Raw genomic sequence first — 19639 nt, 5'->3', positions numbered from 1 at the left:
GCTGTCCGTGGTGCTGAGCCCGGCGGGACGGGCGCTGTCCGTGGTGCTGATCCCCGCGGGGTGGGAGCTGTCCGTGGTGCTGAGCCCGGCGGGACGGGCGCTGTCCGAGGTGCTGATCCCCGCGGGGTGGGAGCTGTCCGAGGTGCTGATCCCCGCAGGACCAGGAGCTCTCCGAGGTGCTGAGCCGTGCCGCCCGGGCGGCACCATGGTGTTCGCTCCAGGTAAGGGCAGCTGCATCCCGATCCCGGCCGGGTAGCCCAGCAGGAAGGCCCCGGCCGTGCCGGAGAGCTGCTGCGGGGAGGGGGTGATGATTGAACCAGTGCTGCCAGCAGGCAGAGGCAGGTAGCTTCAAAGAAGGTGGTTTAGTTTGTGATTTCTTTAGCTGTGGATCCAGAGGTTATGAGGGTCACCCCTGTGGTTCTCATCAGGGACAGGAGCCTCCTATACAAGTGTGCAGGGGGCTGTGCTTGTCAGACCACACAAAAGGGTCACAAAAGGGGATGTGGCCTTGCAGTGACTGGAGAGTGAGTCCCCCTCTGCACCCACACCCATGGCTGCCAATAAGACCATCCCTGAAACTCATGGAGATAATTTACAAATTTCAATTCCTCTTTCCTCCCCACCCTAAACAAAATAAATATTTGAGTGGAAGAGAACAGAAAGTTTATTCAGTCCAGTTTTTACTGGAACAAAACTGAAGATGACGGCAGTTTGTGTCTAATGTGAGATCTCACTGTATAAGGGTGCAGAATCTCTAGTTCGTGGTATACTTTTGTGCTAACCCATAGAAGAAGCGAAACTACAGCAAATCTGTATTGGATTTGGTACATTCTGCTTGGAAATAGGCAGCTGGTTGATCAGAAAGGGATGAGAGGGATGAAAGGCCCAGTAGCTGCAGGGTGTAAATGTAAGTCATGCATAGTATCTTCTGTAGGGAAATGACTTGAAAATAACTTTGTTAAAGATGTATAACTTTCAGTAAAATAGTGGGTCAATAGAAAAGGGAAAGTAAATGCTGCAACTTGGCAATGAATAACTATTAATACCTTTGTTTTGCAAAGCTTACAGAGGTTTTGTCTTTGAAATTAATATCCAATCTCTGAAAGGGTAAGAATCCAAAAGCTTTACACTTTCGTATTAAAAAAAAAATCTTGGGACTAACTTTGTTAACTCAATAGAGTCTAATTTTTTTTTAAAAAAAAAGTATCTCTTTTCAACAATCTCATTAAGTTTGTCTGTTTAACTGCCTGGTTGCTCTCTAATTTAGTACATTCACATGCATTGTGTTGTGAAATTGGGACCAAGTTATTTATCTTAATAGAACAAGCCACTGCTTTTTGTAATACACCTTTCAGTATTAGTGGCTCTTTTCTGAACTCCTTTTCTCTGTCACACTGTCACCATTAGCTGTACAAGTTTTTGAAATGCTCTGTGGGACTGGAAAACTGTGGGAAGAGATTACCTCTAAAATAATGAAAACATGCATGTTTTTTCTTCAAAGGCTGACAAAGAACAAACGCCAAAGCTCATTAATAACTGCATGAATTGCTCTTTTCACAACTCTAATACATAGATGGAAAAAAATCCTCTGTCCAAAACTGTTTTATATAGTCATTCTTCAGTTTTCCTATACTCAAAGAAAAGCCCATGGTTTCCTTGCAAATGTTGCCATAAAATACATAGGGCAACTAAATGGGAAATTGTAAAAGAAATGATAGAACAATCTATTATATTCAGACAGAGCAAGCCTGAGTACAATCCTGGTTTTTTTTATTGTTTTTCTTCCCTGCAAATCAGCCCTGCCCTGGCATTATCTCTTCTCCAGATATTAAAAAAAGTAATCATAAAATAAGAGATTTATACATCTTTAGAATCTTCATAGTACTTAAGGCCATATGAGGTAAGAATACTGTAAGTTTACTAAGAAAATGAGTTTCATTTCTTCAATCAACTTTCTGATTTTATTTCACTGTGATGAATGACCTCATTTTCTGTTCCATTTATTTGTTGGGGTGTAAGGGGAGAGGAAGTAAAAGATTTATCTAACTGTAAATGGTTAGGGTCAGAATGATAAACTTCCAGGATGGGGTGGAAAAAAGAAAACAAAACAACAATCAAGAGGAAAATCTCTTCCAGAAGCAAGAAGTATGGAAGACATTTATCTGACAACAAAGATAAGATTTTGCAGATGAATAAGGTGATGGTCTTTTTCTTAAGGTCTTGGATATGTTATTTCAGAACTCTGAAATAATGAGGTGTGTTCATAAGCTGTTAAGTAGAAGCAGCTTATCAAGTTAAATAGACTTTTAAAAAGGTGAAGCCTACTGAGTGTTTACTGAGTAGATACTTTTCTGTTAATCTTCAGCTCCCTAAAACTTCTATCTACTATGTTGAAAAAATAACACAACAAAGCAGCACAAAAACAAACAACCCCAAAAGAAGCCTGGATATTACTGAGATAGATCAAAATTATTATAAATTTTCCAGCATTCCATGACAAAATTGGACTTCCTGTCTCATTTCAGACAGTGTACTGCTATTTGTAGGTATGCAAAAAAGTATTCTTCATATTCTTCATTTATTCATATTCTTCCTTCCCACTTAAAATTAACATTGAGACTGTTCCAGAACAGAGAAAGGAACTGAGAAGAGTATGGTTTTTCCTTACTTGGTTTAATTTGACTGGGCCTTCATTGTACTGTCTTGCGCTGATTGATTAATGATATGCTTATGTATAGGAAATGCAGTCCAAACTCCGTAAGGTATCTGGGCATTCATTTTTTCTGGAAAATTCACATATGTTGTGCTGCCCTTACAGTGGGGGATGATACATGAAATTCACACAAGCTACGCGTTGCAAGGTTTAGCTTCTTTACTTTTCCTGTACTTAACTGCTTTAGGCAGTTTGAGAAGTAGACAAAAATGTGTTATTTTACATTGCATGTAAGGATGGAGGTACATATGAGACTGCACTAGAGAAGCATGAAATTTCAGGGTTTTGGATTAGATCAAAAAGCAGAGAGAAGTCACCATTTTTGAATTGGTAGATCTTCTTACGAAGTTTTCCTTACATTTTCTGTAGAAGATAGTGTATTCCAGAATTTTAAAAAATGTCAATGCTAAATTAGCCTGTAAAATACTGATAACTACAAATAATTCCACAGATTAAATATGTGCTACTGTGAGGCAGGAAATGAAGAGGTATTAAAACACTTATTTGTTCTAACACATTAGTAAAAATTAGAGAATGCAGCAAGCTTTCTTCTGATAGCATGTCATTAGTTTACAAAAGTGTGATCACTTCCAATATCAGCATTTACCAGATTGAAGAGTAACTTTAAATGTTACTAATCCAGCTACTAATCAAACTACTTCTTTGCAGACTTCCACTTACTTTTCCAAAAATTACCTTTGGGCATATTCTATGCTAATTTCCAACCCTAAAATGTTTTTCTAGTGCAAGATAAAAATAATACTCTTTACTTATGATCTGTCTGAACAAACACAATACAAAGGTGTTTTTCATGCTTCAAGAATTTTTCTGATGTTATTTTCCATGAATCACTCAAACACTTATGTCTTAGGCCTTAGCCCTTACATGTATGTACTGATATAACACAGCTATGGCCTGCATTTTTAAAATTAGCTTGGGAATAAAGTTAGAAACCTATGTCTGAGCTACCTAAATGGTTTTCTAAGCAAATCTGGCTTGACTATCATTTCAGTGATTATTTTAGTATATTTTGAGAATTTTACACTACTCTTACTCTGTAAAACCGTAAATAAAATAACCAAATTATAGAGTCTCATCATTGCAGTCAATCATTGTTTCATCCAGTACAAAGCTGTGTTTGAATAGGTTTGTGCCTTTTTTTTTTTTACATAGTTTATGTTAGAAAGGAATCCGTTTTGAACTGAATACCTCAAGAAAGATTGGAATATTTACATTGACAGCTTGTTTTGGGTCAAACACTCCCTTTCTTTAAGCTTGTGTCTGCTTTGAATTCTGTGATTTCATCTTTCAGGTGAATCTTGTTATTTGTCAGTGTAATTTGAAGAATTCCTTTTACCTGACAGTTTCCCCATAACTAGAAACTCAGATGTTTTACTCAACACCCTGTAGTCCTAAAAGAAGGAGGAGGATATAGAATTAATTTTTGTATCAATATTTTTGTGTTAAAAAATGTGCGAACACAAAGATAGACATTAGAGAAGTCAGAATATTCACTGCTTGGTGCCTTTTTCGTGCAACAGTAACACCAATAGCTTTTCAACGAGGTTTTCAGCAGCACAGCTGTTCTTAACATCTTTAAGCTGGGAGCAGCATAGCAGACTTGTATAATGACACTGAAGATCAGAAGCGCATCCTGTACCAAACATTTTAGGAATCTCATTACACTGCAATTGAAAACATAGCAGCTGCATACTGAAACAGATGTGCTTACTGGTCTGAATAGTCCTGATCTTCTCCAGTGGAAAAGCTGGGATAGCAACAACCTGTTGTGCTGCAGAACATGAAGATGTGAAATTTCTTGACAGAATTTTAATTTTTTTTTATTATAGCATTACAGGTACTATTGCAGATCGCTGTCCACAATGCCCAGGTCAAGACAGTATGGAAGGGCCTGTTCATGAATGCAAAAATCGCTACCAATAACTTTACTTCTTTGGAGGTAACCTGTTGTGGGATATCTCCAGTGTTTGTGCCAACTGTGGTATTCTGGCACTCAGTTATGAAGTGTCTTTCATCCATGAAAACAAGGCAGGACACAGTCCTTGTTGTCCTTATTAACTGCTGTGCTACATTCTGCTAATGCTCTGTGTTCTGCAGTCCTCCCCAGAAATCCCTAATCCATGATGTAAAAGTATATGCATGTAGGATTCTTATTTGATAGCTTAGTGTTGACAAAGTCCATGTGAAGGACATAATTTGAAAGTGAAAAACAAAACTATTTGCCAACCTCATGCAGTCTGATATAATGGAGGTTTTCTCCAGTATTTGTTATGGCTGATAGTGAGCATAGAGGTGCCCCCCAAAAGTGTCTGAATGCGTTTATAGCTCTCAACAATAGTTCAAAATGTTTGCCACCCGGTAGGAAGAAATCATATAGAAGGAAATTCCTTATTCTTTTTTTGCTGAGGAAAAATATTTCTTGTGCTGACCTCTTCCCAGTGACACATTGATCCTTCCCCTGCTGTGAAACTCCACTAGAGTTAGCGAGGTGAAAGAAATTTAGTTCATAGATATTCAGAAATGTCATGAAATTAGCAAGCTTAAGAAAATAATCAACAGCCCTAAGTGCAAACTTTCTTTAAAGTAAGAATCAACATAGCATTACAAAATGGCCCAGAATTTATTTTTTCAAATTATTTTTAACAGAACTGAAGGCTTGAATAAGTGAGGCTGGCACCTTTCACTTCCATGTCACTGGATTGAATCTGATTCAGGTTAGGTGTGAGAAGAATTCTGTTATCACAGTAGCTGTGTATGGCCTATATTGAAGGAGTGGTTCATAGTGGGGGCATAGTGGTAGTAAGTGATACAATCCTTATTAATATCCTTACTGGAACTGTTTATTGAGCAGGAAAGTCAAATGGTGAATATAGAAAAGGAATGAGTTACACTTACATCCAGGGTTTGTCCCTCCGAGTTGTTGTTTTGTAGGTGAATTGTTCTCTTGTACTTGTTATAGACATAAATAATATCATTCCAATCTTATAAGTTTTATTATGCTAGTTGAAAAAATGCCCTTACTGTAAAATACAGTGAAAGGTAGATTTATTTCTATCCCTCCAATCTTGTCTATTAAAGTTTTTGTTAAGGACATAATACATTGTATTATGTTACGAATACTAGGTTAAGTAAAAACTATTTGCAAGCAAATAATTTATAATTTATTTATAAATAAATATTTTGAAAATTTTTGACTACTAGTTACCCATCTGTATTGTGTTTTTTACATAATAATTTGAAAGATTCTATAGAGCTTTAGTGGATGTCAATCAGAGCAGAGTCTTTACTGATGTTAACAGAAACGAAAAGCTGACCTGGATAGCCATAAAATACTTCAAGTTCCTATACAATGCCTTTCCAGGGAAGTCAGGGCAGGTGAGCTCTGTGTTGCTGTTGTTTGCCCTTCCAAATCCTGTAGTTGTGTTACCAGAAGATGCCATCTTCTTTCTTCAAGAGAGTTTGACATTTTTTGTTTGAAGAAGTAAATTGAGCCATATTCTACTCAGGTATTTCTCTAATGGTGAGGCAGATGTAATCTCCTGTGAATTACTTGCATTTGCTTCACTTTGTAGTATGTATATTTGATAGAATAACCCTGTCATTCTATCATTTTCTGTCTTTGGGCAGTGAATCCACTCACAATTTATCAGTACAGAGTGGTTGCATATCCATTCCTGCTTCCATTAAATACTTGCAGATTGATGTTGCATTTTGTCTTGAAGTAAGTTTTCTTAATAGAGCGGAAAATACTTCTCTAGGAAGACAGAGAATCAATTCCAAGAGTGGAAAACAGCATGTGATGGCATCCTGTTGTAAAGAGAGATTCTGTCAAGATTACAGCTACGAAGTAAAAAAAACACAAAACCAAAAAAGGGTTTTGCTCTTTCAAGGTGCCTTTTAGGTTTATATAATGTTTGATTTACTTTCTATCATGATTTTGTGTATATCCGTGCATGTGTATATGCCCAAGGGAATGGCCTGAAGTTGTGTCAGGGGAGGTTTAGGTTGGATATTAGGAAAAGGTTCTTCACCCAGGGGGTGGACACGGCACTGGAACAGGCACCCCAGGGAAGTGGTCATGGTACCCAGCCTGACAGAGTTCAAAATTATTTGGACAACACTCTCAGGCACATGGTGTGACTCTTAGGGATTGTCATGAGCAGGGCAGGAGTTGGGCCCAATGATGCTGATGGGTCCCCTCCAACTCAGCATATTCTGTGATTCTGAGATTCTACACACATATATGTTCATGATCTCAGCCTCAGTTGCTAATAGCTGTATTTACAGCCTTCATACTCCACTCACATTCTAAAATAAGCAGGGAATTTTTTTCTGTACTTCTGTGCATGTGCAAATTTAGGGCTTTTTGTGGGGGTGTTTTTTTCTTGGAGGTTTATGTTGTGGGGTTTGGGGTTTATTTTAGAGCTAGAGGAGGGCTCTGCTTCACCTGAAATATGGACAGACAATTTCTGACTGAATAATCTGGTATAAATTGCAACATATCTAAAATGTAGCAGGATGTTTTCACTGGTTTGCTGGCTTTTTACAGGTTATGTAACCTCTTCCTTATTTTCTACGCTTAAAAAGGAAAATCAGGGTCAGGTATTGTAAATTTTAATTAACGCACATAGTTAACAATTAAAGTACATTGTTCTTTAAGACCAAAAATCACAAAAAACTGCAGAAATATAAACACAGCAGCTAGCAAAATAAACCTCCACTGAAAACTTGCCCTTCACTTATGCTGTACAGTGGTGGATACTGAAAGTCTTCTAACACAAAAGTTATTTCAATGGGGATCAAAATGAGCTTTTTGATACAGATTCAGAAGACCTATATAAATGTTATCTAGATTTCTGTGCTGAATGTTTTCTTTTTGGATAGGAATCTCTGAGCACCTGAACTGTAGAAAATAGAAGGTAGAGGGGGTCAGATGATGAGTGGTGTCCCTCAGGGCCTCGTCTTGGGACTGGTGCTCTTTGATACCTTCACCAGTGACACAGACAGTGGGATTGGGTGCACCCTCAGCAAGTTTGCACCTGACACAAAGTTGGACAGTGCAGCTGGCACAGCAGAAAAATGGGATGCTGTCCAGAGGGACCTGGACAAACTTTAGAACCTCATGAAGTTCAACAAGTCCAAGTGCAAAGCACTGCACGTGGGTTGATGCAATCCCAGACATGAGCACAGGCTGGGAGAAGAACTCATTGAATGCAGCCCTGATGAGAAGGACTTGGGGCTACTGGCAGATGGAAAACTGGATGTGAGCCAGCAATATGCACTTACAGCCCAGACAGCCAACCATATCCTGGGCTACATCAAAAGCAGTGTGTGCAGCGGGTCAAGGGAGGTAGTTCCCCCACTCCACTCTGGTGAGATCCCACGTGGAGTGCTGCATCCAGCTCTGGCATCCTCAACACAAGAAGGACATGAACCTATTAAAGTGGGTTCAAAGGAAGGAAAAAAGATGATCAGAGGGCTGGAGCACCTCTCCAGTGAGTGCAGTTTGAGAGAGTTGGGGTTGTTCAGCCTGGAGAAGGGAAGACTTTCAGGAGACCTTCAGGGAGCCTTCCAATGCATGAAAAGGGCTTATAAAAAACAGGGAGAGTGACTTTTTACATGGGCAGATAGTGATAAAAAAAGGGGGAGTGGTTTTAAATGAAAAGAGGGAAGATTTAGATTAGATGTTAGGAAGAAATTCTTCTCTGTGAGGATGGTGAAGTACTGGAACAGGTTGCTCAGAGAAGTTCTGGGTGCCCCATGGCAGGGGGTTTGGAATTAGATGATCTTTAAGCACCCTTCCAACCCAAACCAATCTATGATTCTATGATATGGGTAACCTGTATCTGCGCCATTGGACCTCTCCTGCCTCGGAAGAATCACAGCTTTTGATGTAGAGAGGTTTCTTATTTTAGTGTTTGAAATGTGTTCTCAAAAAGAAGTAGGAAAACTGTGCAGATGAAGAGAATATAAATTTTTCATTAACTTTGAAGCAGCTGGTCCCAGATGCTCTTTAGGGAATATCTTATTTTTAATACACTGAACTCCAGTCTAAGACTTAAAAACCTTGCTAAATTAATCTTAGTTTACAGTACTGAATCCAGAAATATTCTTTTTGGGACCAAAATCTGAGTATCAAATTTATGGCTTTGGGTGTGGCAGAAGTGTCAGTGACCAGTATTTTGAACTACATTCAGTCTTCAAAGCTGAAAAGACACAGTCCTTAAGGAGTGAATTTATTGCTATATGTGAAAATACCTAGAAAATATATAGATTGAAGTGTATAATCTGGTTTTAGTTAATATTATTGAACTATGGCAAGAAATCTTACTAAAATGTTGAAAAATGCTTAAGAATAGATAGGTCTCAGCAATCTCCAAATCTGAAAAAAACCTCATTTTCGCTGGCATATTTCAAATAATATGAAATAACTTGCTGGAGTCTTTAAAGAGATAGCTTTATATAGCAAAAAATCCCCAAGAAAATTCCAGATATTCCTATATCTTAAGGAAGAGTAAAACCTCAGTAGGAAAAAAATTACAAAACCTGAGTTGAGATATAGCCAATGTCCAGATAAAAAGGTACAATGAAGTACTATTCTGGAGATATTAGTATGTCCTTTGAGACTGCTTATCTGCATTTCTGCTATTCTCTTTTGTTCTTATATTCCTCCCCCATTTGTATTCCAAGCAGAGTTATTCCACCTTCATTCTTAAAATTTATTTCAACGACCAAAGTAGTCTGTGCTGGACCCCTTCATGATACAGTTCCTCTTCCATGCTGGTTGAACAGCAGGAGTAGGGAATGAGGTTAAGGCAGAAAATAAAATTGAACTGAACCTTAACTTTTTTAGTGAAAGTCAATGTTGCAATCCCCTGCACAGCAGGTTAGGGAATTGGAAAAACACAGGATCCTACATTAAAGTACTTTTGGATTTCTAATATGTTCAGTGTCCTCCCTTCTTCCTCAAGGAATTGGGGTAAGTGAATATTGCCTCCTGATGGCTGATAGCTGTTAGCCAGGACCTCACCGGGCTCCATTCTAGAGCATGGGAAGTGGCACTGGGCAGAATTAACTCAAATGCAGTTAAGAGTGCTTTTTTTGTTTTTTTTAAAGATTAAATTTGCAACTTCATTGCAGGACCTTTTCATGAGGTCTCTGAGCTGTCATCATTACTGACATTGAGACAAATTGGGTCTCTAATCCTGTAAATAGCTTAATGACTCTCATGCGTAACGTTGGTTTGTGCACATGTGTTGGAAAGCCTTCAGTCCTGGCTGATTGCCATGTTCATTCATTCTGGATGTAATTAACATGACTCATCAACATTTCCTGATTATGGATCTCTTCTTCAAATTAGGCTTCTTGTGCTGAAATCCCAGCAACAACCTCTAAAGCAAATCAAAGAAGGAGATTTTTTAACCACTTCAATTCACAGGTTACAAAATATTCACTGGAGGAGGCTCATCTGGAAGTTCCATGCTGTGTCCAACAAGATGGAGAGATGTGTCACTGCCTAATGCCAAAGGGAAGTTAGAGAGCTGAACTTGGTTTCTTGTAGAAGAATATCGATGTTGATGCAAAGAATGTTACTGTTAATCATTACAACATACACACATACATTATGTCATTACAAACTTGCCAGGTTCTGTAAGGTTTTTTAATATCTACAGTTTATAAACAAAATTTAGGTAATAACATGCAACCTTTTCCCATATATTCCCATGTATCCACACTGGACCTTCTGATGAAGTCTAATCATCACGGTCTCGTCTACTTCTACTTTCATTCCATTAAAAAATTTCATTAGCACTGTCAGTTGGATTATAAACATTATAGTAATAATTTTCAACAGAATTGAAACAGAATTTCCAGAGATCAGTATTTTTGTTGAATTATTATCAAATTTTATTTTAAAAAAATTTCTAATGTTGCAGTGCTGAAGAAAATAGTATAATCATTAATTATTGCAATCCAAAACAATATTTGATAAAACCAATGGTAAATTTTTAGTTAGACTATACTTGCATAATCTTATGTAAATATGAAGAAAAAATATTTACTTCTTGGCTGTTTCAGCTTCAGAATTGTTGCATAAATTTAAATTGTAGCTAACAGGGGAATGTATTTTGGGTAATTCTGAGTTCTAAATTGATCAGAAGTTTGTTTAGGGGAATGGGATTCTTAGTTTTAGATATGGTTAAGCTCAAAGTGGTTTACACAATCTACAGGAAGAATAAATGTTACAGGCTTTGAGGAAAGGTGAATTAAAAGGTCTTTAACTCCCTCACTGTTTATTGACAGCATTAGTGGATCTGGGACAGACTTGCATCTTTGCAAGATCATGCCTGTGGTAGTTTAGCTTCATGATAGTATTCCAAACAATCCTATGAAAAGGTACAGTAGAGAACTTAGCTGTTGATTCAAACAAATTACCCATTATAGAGTGTTACTTATTAGGAGTGTTTATAAGGTGTAATAAATTTAACTTGTAGCAAGCTGAAAGAAAATAGCTGCAGGGTATAGAAACAGAAAGTGAAGGAGACTACTTTGATTGCAGGCTGGAAAGGAAGTGACTCAGGATACTTTGAAGAAAATGAAATGTATAAATGAGAAAAGGCTCATGTGCAACCAGAGAGAAGTTCTTAAACTTTTTGATCTGTTAAATGCTTTTTCTCTGTAGCTATTTTTTTTCCATGTATACATTTCTAGTATATTCCATAGTCTAGAAACATTTCAGAGGATGTAAAGTCTTCCACACAAGGTGTTACTGGACTTTAAATAGTATTAGTTCAATTAATTGAAATGAATACTTGGAATTTACTTGAAATATTTTATATTCTTTTTCCAAATTGCTACCATATTTTCCTTCATGGGGAACATCAAGCAAGCCAATTTCAAGGCACTGATACATGGCACTAGTTTTAGGTGGAATATGTAATTGATTCCTGCAGCCAGTCCAAGATTTTGATGGTTTTTTGGATCTCTTGAACTGTACTTTGGATTGCAGAACCAGATCAGAGTTTGAAAGTTACTTTTCATCTGCTGAGTTAGTTGGCATAAAATTTACTGAGAGAAGTACAAGCTAATAAAAACATGCTGAAAAGACTTCATCATGTGTTAATGATTAAATTGCTGCCTTGCATTTAACATCATTTAGCCCAGATATTTCGGTTCTGTATTTCCAGAATTGGGGTTGTGGATATAAAGGGTGAGCATCTAAAGATAGAGAACAAGTAAAGATTTTCTAAGATCAAGAGAAAAAAGTAGTCTTTAGACAAGGATAACTAATAGGCAGCATGTGTTTCTAATGTTGTTCAAGTTTTTCCCAGAAATTACTTCAAGTGACCTATTTGTCATGGAATTTTAACTTAACTAGTTATACTTCAGAGCTTAACAAATGATAGATAAAAATTAATTGTATTTTATCACCCTAGTAAGTCTTATTTTGATTAGCTAAACACCAAATACTTAGCAAACACCAAATACTTATTGTCTTTTTTTCACCTGATTGAAAATATGAAGTTCTTAAAGTCCCAGATTAATTCTATAGGCTCTCAAATTTCTGTCTGGATATCCACAGCAGTCTGTATTTCAGCAAGGTGGACATGGATATATGTTCCAGCCCAGCCCTTTTGGGATTCTTGCATGAGTCATCTCTGCTTTCCTTATTCAATCCCTCTCTTCCTCCTCAGAGTAGGTCCTCCATATCAATAAATAAAGGAGCTTCTCAGAAAAAAACTAGCTGACTGCTTTCATTGAAATGAATAATTGGAAGAAGAGGATGTAGTAGGGATGCTTTTTGGGAGATTGCTGTTTACTCATTCAGGAAGTGGAAGAGTTGTGATTTATCTCAGCCTAACCAGCTAAAATCACAGGAATGCAGAGGTTTTGTGGTTGGAAGGGACCTCTGGAAGTTATCTTGTGCAACTCCTGATCAGTCAGGGTCATCTAGAACCATTTGCCCAGGATCATGCCCTGTTGGGTCAGCTGTAATAGATACCGTACACCCAGAGGAGCTGGATGTTCATGTTTGACTGCTTGACATCTCTGGCCGTCCAGCTCCTGCAAATAATGGTCCCAACACGGGCTCATACCTGGGTCAAACACAGTGTCAGGTATCACCCTCCAAAATAACTATTATTTTCACTTGCTTTCTAATTGAGATGGTCCACATAAGCTGCCAATGGTCTCATTGGTCATATCACCCCAGGCCAACAGCTTTGACTCTCTCTGTGTCTAAAGCCAATTAGCTGTTTTTATCTGGGTTGCTATCATCCTAACTATTTTACTATTTACTATTTATAAATCAAGTTTATTTGAGCTGCCTTATTTCCTTTCTGTGCATACCTAAACCCTCAGAGGCCGGGCAGAGGTAGTCCAGAGGTTTTGGGTTCTCTGTTCTTGGTTATCTCAGCAAATAAAAGAATCATCTAATGAGTTAGAGATGAGCTGACATAATCTACATCTCACTTATCTGTGTGGTGCTTTCAGACAGGTTGTGCTCCTAAATAAACAACTGAAAAACCCAGGGAGAAATGCACTGGAAAACTCTTTTTTTTCAACTGAGTGTTGCTATGGTTGACCTTTCTAAAGTAAACATATTTAAACATTGGATTTTGTAGATTAATTGGCAAGGACTAAATAAATAATGAAGCATCCCTCAGGAGAGTGAGTAATTTTCAACAGCAATGTACTTAATGACTATGTTTTCAATAATAAATTCTGGGGGTTTGTGGCTTAGGGGACTGACAAATTTTTCACATTTCATATAACATCATTGTCTATTCCAACATACTCATTTGTTTTTAGAATTTCATGTTTATCTATGCTTTTGTTAATACATATCTTCTGAACATCAGCTGTATTGACTGATCTTTTTCAGCCAAACAAGAAGACTAATTCATTGTGTGATAAAATGTGACTTCATATTTGAGTAGTAAAGAATTATCTGTACTGTATCTGTTAAGTAACACTTAATTCTATCCAAAAACCACTGTTTCAAGTGCTGAGGAGTGAAAAAAAACTGAATCAGGGAAGCTGACTGTGCCAACAATTCAAGCAATTCTTTTCAGTCAGCTTTTCCAGTTAAAACATGTTTTCTAAGTTTTCATGGGTTTTAACCTCTTACTTGTAGACACTTTGCCACCTCAGTACCGTTGCAGGGTTTTAAAAAAAATTATTCATTTTCAATAGCATTAAATCCAATTTCTACTTCGCTTTTAGCCAGAATATATATAATATGAACAAAAATCCCTCCAGTTTTCTTTTAAATCTTTTTACATATTGGAAAGCCACAATAAGGACTCTCCAGAGCCTTGTCTTCTCCAGGCTGAACAACCCCAGCTCTCTCAGCCTGTCTTCACAGGAGAGTTTTGTGAGCCTCTGTTCATCTTGGTGGTGGTCCTCCTCTGGACATGCTCCAACAGGTCCATGTCTTTACAGTGGTGAGGACCCCAGACCCGGAAACGGTACTCCAGAATCTCACAGGAGCAGAGAACAGGGGTAGAATCACCTCCCTTTCCTCCTGGCCATGCTGTTTTTGTAAAGACTAGCATACAACTGGCTTTCTGCATCACAAGCCATCTCATTTCCACCTTTTTGTCTACCAGTATTCCCAAGTACTTCTCCAAAAATGTATTTGTGATAAATTCACCACCCAGTCTGCATTGACATCAGGCAATGCCTTGACCCAGGTGCAGGAACTTGTCTCTTCCCTCAAGCATATGGTATCTTAATAGCATATTCCCTAAGGAAACAAGTGATTCTCTTTTTGTTTCCATCTCAAGTTTCCTTGAAAAAAATTCTGAAAGAACAGTGGGAATTTATCACAGTTCCAGGTACGGACCTCTCATAAAGGCACCTGACCTTTAATTCGCTCTGATTTCTCTCAGGACACAATTCTTAAGATATGTCATTGAAACAGGCAGTAAACTACAAATCCTATTTAATGAAATAATTGAGTATAGCAGTCAATTAAGAAAAAACCGAGATGAGTATCTTTAAAACCTTTAAAATCAAATCTAATTATGTCAATAAGCACCTAGGCTAAGCATTTCAATAAACAACTAATTTCCTATATGCCAATAGGTATACATCAGAATTTTTTTTTTTAAATCAGTATCAGCTTTGACCATTATGAAGCATTCTTTATTGTCCAAATTGCCACTTCTGTTAGGAGCCAAAATACTTCCAAAGAGAAACCCTCTGACATAAACTACTCTTCTTCATTACCAGATGTCTGTAGTCACACTACATTACTTCACTGTTCTCCAGATTTTAACACTCTAGCAAAACAAGGAAGTTTCACATAAAAATACATATTTGTCAGGTTGCCATAGAAAATATTCTGTTTTACCTACCAGAATCTGAATGTTTCTTAATATTTTGCAAATATTTTTGAAAATCTATTTAAGGGTTAATGAACTGCACTCAATAAAACTTTGTACCTTGAAGTCAATTGGAATTTGATGAATGAGGGCTTTCAGTCTGAAGTAAAATTAAAAAAAATGTTAAAGAAGCAGTGTTTTTTTCTGTATGGTGGTGAGGGAGTACATGTCAGCCTTGCAAAATAAAGTCCAATTCCCCATCCAGAAGCACAGCTCAAGTCAAAAAGGATGTGATTCACAGCTGGATGAGAAAACCTTCCTTTCTTGTCTTACTGCAAAAATGCATCTGTGCTTGTTTCAGCTGTGAAGTCACAGCTGTCCCCAGAGCTGGGGAGTAGGTAATCGAGCTGTATGACTCAAAGTCTCCCCCTTCATTCAGTCCTTTGGCACTGAGCAGGCAGAGGCACTTTCCACCCTAATTCATCATCTTCAGTATTGGCAGGTTTCCTATGTAACAAACTGTCCTCAATCACTCTATAATTTTGTTCCCCACCCTCCTCTTTTTCTGTCCTTCATGTTTTCACGGAGTAGCCCCAAGTTCTTAGTTCCTTTTCTTTTTTGTTTGGCTCTGGCAGGTGAGAAGCCAGGGACGGAGCAAGATGAAGTTAAGCTGCAGATTGCCAGCAAGCAGATTGTGCAGACTGCTATCCTCCGAGCAGTGCAACAAGTTTCCCAGGAGAGCCAGCAAAAGGAGAAACGAACAAACACCAGTGCAAGCCTCCAACTAGAAAGAGGAAAACTAACCAAGAAGCACGAAAAGAAGTAAAGGAGCAGATAGGGGTTTTTCAACTCCAGTCTGCAGTGTTTTCAGCTTTCTCTTTAGTATCAGCTGTATTGCTAGTGCAATGCTACTGCTGTAAAGCAAACCAAAGTATTATCACACCTAGACATAGGGTAAAACTGCAATAGTCCTCAGCTGAAAAATATTAAGTGCATTAGATGAATGACTCCATATTTATGCAGTGCCTCTTAACAGAAATGATAACCACAGCTGTAAAAGTAGTTCCAAGCACAAGCTCTTATGATATGAGCTTATTCTCAAAAGCTTGTTGCCAGTGCACTTTCATGCTAAGTTCTCCGTGCAACGTTTACGTCAGTTCAGCTGGACGGGCTCTTCTTTGTGTTATTGGGTTCACTGAAGCTGTCTTCGCTGAAGAAATTGTTTACTGTCAGGTGTAGCAGAATGCTTTCAGGCTCCCTTGGAGCACGGGTTTGTACTTTGCTTTGATTAGACATGAACTATGTGAAATGGCAGTATAAAGTGGATTTGGTAAGTTCTGTGAACCAGTTTATTTTTTCGTCTTGGGGAAAAAAAGAAACCAATCCAGTAAGACTGCAGTGACTGTGATCTATGACTATGATCATATACCTATGATCTATGTATTTTTTTAAAAGAAGTTAAGTACTGAAGTTTTAGTCTACTTACTGAAATACTTCTATACTTCTGCATAAAAATCACTTGTGCCTAAACTATTCCTTTTGATTTTCTTGATATTGAAAGAAAAGGAACTGATGTGATGATAAGGAATTGGCCATCATTTCCTTCAGTTTTGCAACTTTGCTGGGTCTTGATCTACAGAAAGAGAAAACTGAAGTGTCTTTAAAAAAAGGAGGTTGAATATATTAGTGTCTTTAAGAATGAAAATATACTGTATCTGAATTTTGTCATGGTAGGTATTTCTCACCTGCTGGGTGTAAAGTGACTTTAGGTATTTGCAGTTCTTACATAGATTCACCTTAAATAGCACTGCGTGAAGCTGGTAATACAGAGCTTATCCTTTTAACTGCTCTATATAGCTGAAGAAATCCATGATGTTTCTGAAAATACAAATTAAATAAATGTACCCTTCACTTTTATGTTCCCTTTGTATAATGATGATTGCACTATTATACATCTGAAATGAATATCAGTATATTTAATTCTAGAAATGGCTTGCAGCTCTGCTTCAAATGAATTCCTGTAGTAATATGCCTGGAAATACAAAGAGGAAGAAGAATGCCCTGCAAAACTTTCTTAATGGCTTTTCTGCTCAGCTAGATGATCCTCAAAGAGACTGTGGGTTAAATAATTGGCTATTACTTACTGAGTCCTGTTGCTTGTGTTAAACAATTTTGGGATTCCTTCTCCTGGACAGCGGCTTAGTCACGAATAACCACATTCTGTAATATTAAGTCTTTGTAATCTGCTTTCTCTTTTTTTTTTTTTTCAATTTAACAGCACTGACTCATACAAGATAGTGATTTAGCTCGATCTTCTTTCACTTAAAAATGCAAAGAAGAATTCAACATGGTTAAAAGTGTTCCAAATCATCTACTAACGAAAACTGGCCTGGATTGCAAGTACACAGGTGGTTCACTTCTATAGACACTGGGTGAATTTTTCCAGTCAAGCAAACTTTGAAAGGTGAAAATAATTGGGTCTTGAGGCATGTATATGTTTGTTGTAATAGTAATTTTTTTACCATTAGCTTTTTCATCAGTTCACCTTTGTTTGAGAGGTAACTCTTTTCTAAGCACTCTTTGCATCTTGGCTCTCAGCCTAAGAAAACTGATCATGAATAAAAGCTCAGTTCTGAGGCTAATGAGCAGACGAGTCTGGTGGATGACAGAGAGCAAACCTGCTGGTGAGACTCTGTGGTGCAAAATGGTGTTTGCCATGGACTCACCTACAATGCTGCAGGAAGGAGAGATATAAAACATTTCCACTTCTTTGAAATTATTTTGCTTTTTAAAATGCTTTTTATCCCCAGACATTTGAAATATGTTTGGGTTTGGGGTTTTTGGTTTTGGTTGGGGTTTTCTTTCTGGTTTTTTTTGTTCCTGATAATTATGTTAATAATCTTCATGTCATTTTGAAATTGTTTGTATGCCCTTTTTTTTTAATTAATCATTTTGGAGAAAGAAGAATTTCAAAAACCAGTGAATCTGGGCTTTTGCCTCTGCTTCATATGAGCCAATTCCACTCCTCCTCCCACAATGCGCTTTTACAGTATCCCTTTTCTGTCCCTTTGCTAGTGCCCTAGTCCTATTAGGCACACTATTACTCTACTTAATAGTCATTTAATAGTAGTTTTATAGTTGTGTCCATCATTGTCAGAATACCAATGCCATCAGAAGTCTAATTTCTTGGAAAATCAAAAATGGTAGAAAGCCTTGGCTTGTTATGTGCTTACTAAATGATGAAAGCGGGTATTTTTTGGTATCTACACTGATAGATTATATTTTATGGAGAAGACACAGACTGCAGAAGTTATAACAGATGTGGTGCAGGTCTTACTACAAATAAAAAAGAACTCCTAAAGAAACTCTGAGTTCCTTACATGTCTCTGGTTTCTCTTGTCAGAAGAGGGGAAGCAATTTCTGGATCCACTAGACAATCTCATGAAGCAAAATATGCTCATGAGGTTTGTAGTAATTAATGCGTTATTCAGCACAAAAAAAAAAAATCTTATCTTAGAAATACAAGATAATCAAAAAGGCATCTATAAGTATTTAAAACAAACTCACCACTTATTAGCAGTTATAGTGGTAAGTAAAAGTTTGTACAAATATATGAAATTATATTTATCACAACTCCAGAAGAGCAGAAGAATCATGTGTCTGTGGTTATCCTTCACTATGCTTGCTATGTTGTCATTCAGGTTGATTATAACAACTTTATTACCATATTGCACTCTTCTTTGTAAGGTAAATAAAGCAGCAATGGCTAAATGGAGATTCACATGGCCACAGCAGGATGTTGTAACAGATTATTAAATGTCACTGTATATCAAGTTTTTGGTTCTGTATGGTTACACTGGAAATCCCTGCTCTAAAATAAATAAAACCAACAACTGTGACTTGGAAACAGCCATATTAATTTTATCGTTTCAGAAAAATAAAAGCATTCTGTGATAATATTATATTTATGAGTTGGAGATTCTTGGATGTTTATTCAATAGCAAACAATCACCTAAAAGTCTTATTGTCTCTACTCTAGTAATGTATGGTACTTTTTTTCTGGTGACATGTTTTAAGCATCTCAGATTGTGGTATGTCTACAATGGTAAGTATATAAAATTGCTGTGTAACTATTCTCAATATGATTGCCATGAAATATGCTGCAGTTGTTCTTTAAATGTGTGCCAATGTCAAATACACAGGTTAATGTGTCCTAACTGAAGGCTTTTCTAAAAAAAAGTTTAATTTCAATTAGTGGAAAATATAAGAGGAAATAAAATTAATTCATGAAAGTATATGGGATTCACCCATTCTCTTGGTTATCCACTCAGGTCTGAGAAGAGATTAAATTAATGAAAACCTGACTCTTGACATAACCTAATTTTTCTCAATGGTTCCCTGCAACACAGGGATCAAGTTGTCAAAAGAGTTTGTGTGAGTGAGGGGCAGAACCTGAGCTACTGGTAAATGTCTTCTTCACTCCTTCAGTAAGGAGTGAGCAGCAGTACTGATGGAGCCTGCTTTCTGATGAATGGCATTTCTCTTCATTAGGTTTTGGTGCCTCATGGTAAGGTCT

At 37.3% G+C, this 19639-nt stretch overlaps 1 protein-coding gene across 3 annotated transcripts in view; it reads left to right on the top strand.

Annotated features, from left to right (window-relative positions):
* Nucleotides 1-19025, top strand: part of AKAIN1 (A-kinase anchor inhibitor 1) — a 19140-nt gene extending 115 nt beyond the window's left edge. The window contains exons 1-3 of one of the 3 annotated variants that reach the window (XM_042030699.1): nucleotides 7-76; nucleotides 110-221; nucleotides 15699-19025. In XM_042030699.1, the coding sequence (XP_041886633.1) occupies nucleotides 206-221; nucleotides 15699-15889 (207 nt within the window). In that variant the 5' untranslated portion in view covers nucleotides 7-76; nucleotides 110-205 and the 3' untranslated portion in view covers nucleotides 15890-19025. Of the gene's footprint in view, nucleotides 1-6; nucleotides 222-15698 lie in introns of those variants that run through there. The other 2 variants (XM_042030680.1, XM_042030690.1) reach the window with 2 other exon arrangements.
* Nucleotides 19026-19639: the final 614 nt, after the last annotated feature.

The sequence above is a fragment of the Corvus kubaryi genome, unplaced genomic scaffold (assembly GCF_017639235.1).
Source record: "Corvus kubaryi isolate FWS band 111438036 unplaced genomic scaffold, C.kubaryi_AGA036_p1.0 132, whole genome shotgun sequence".
Classification (NCBI taxonomy): domain Eukaryota; kingdom Metazoa; phylum Chordata; class Aves; order Passeriformes; family Corvidae; genus Corvus; species Corvus kubaryi.
Note: the sequence above shows the minus strand (reverse complement) of the source record. Positions and strands in the feature narration are given on the sequence as shown.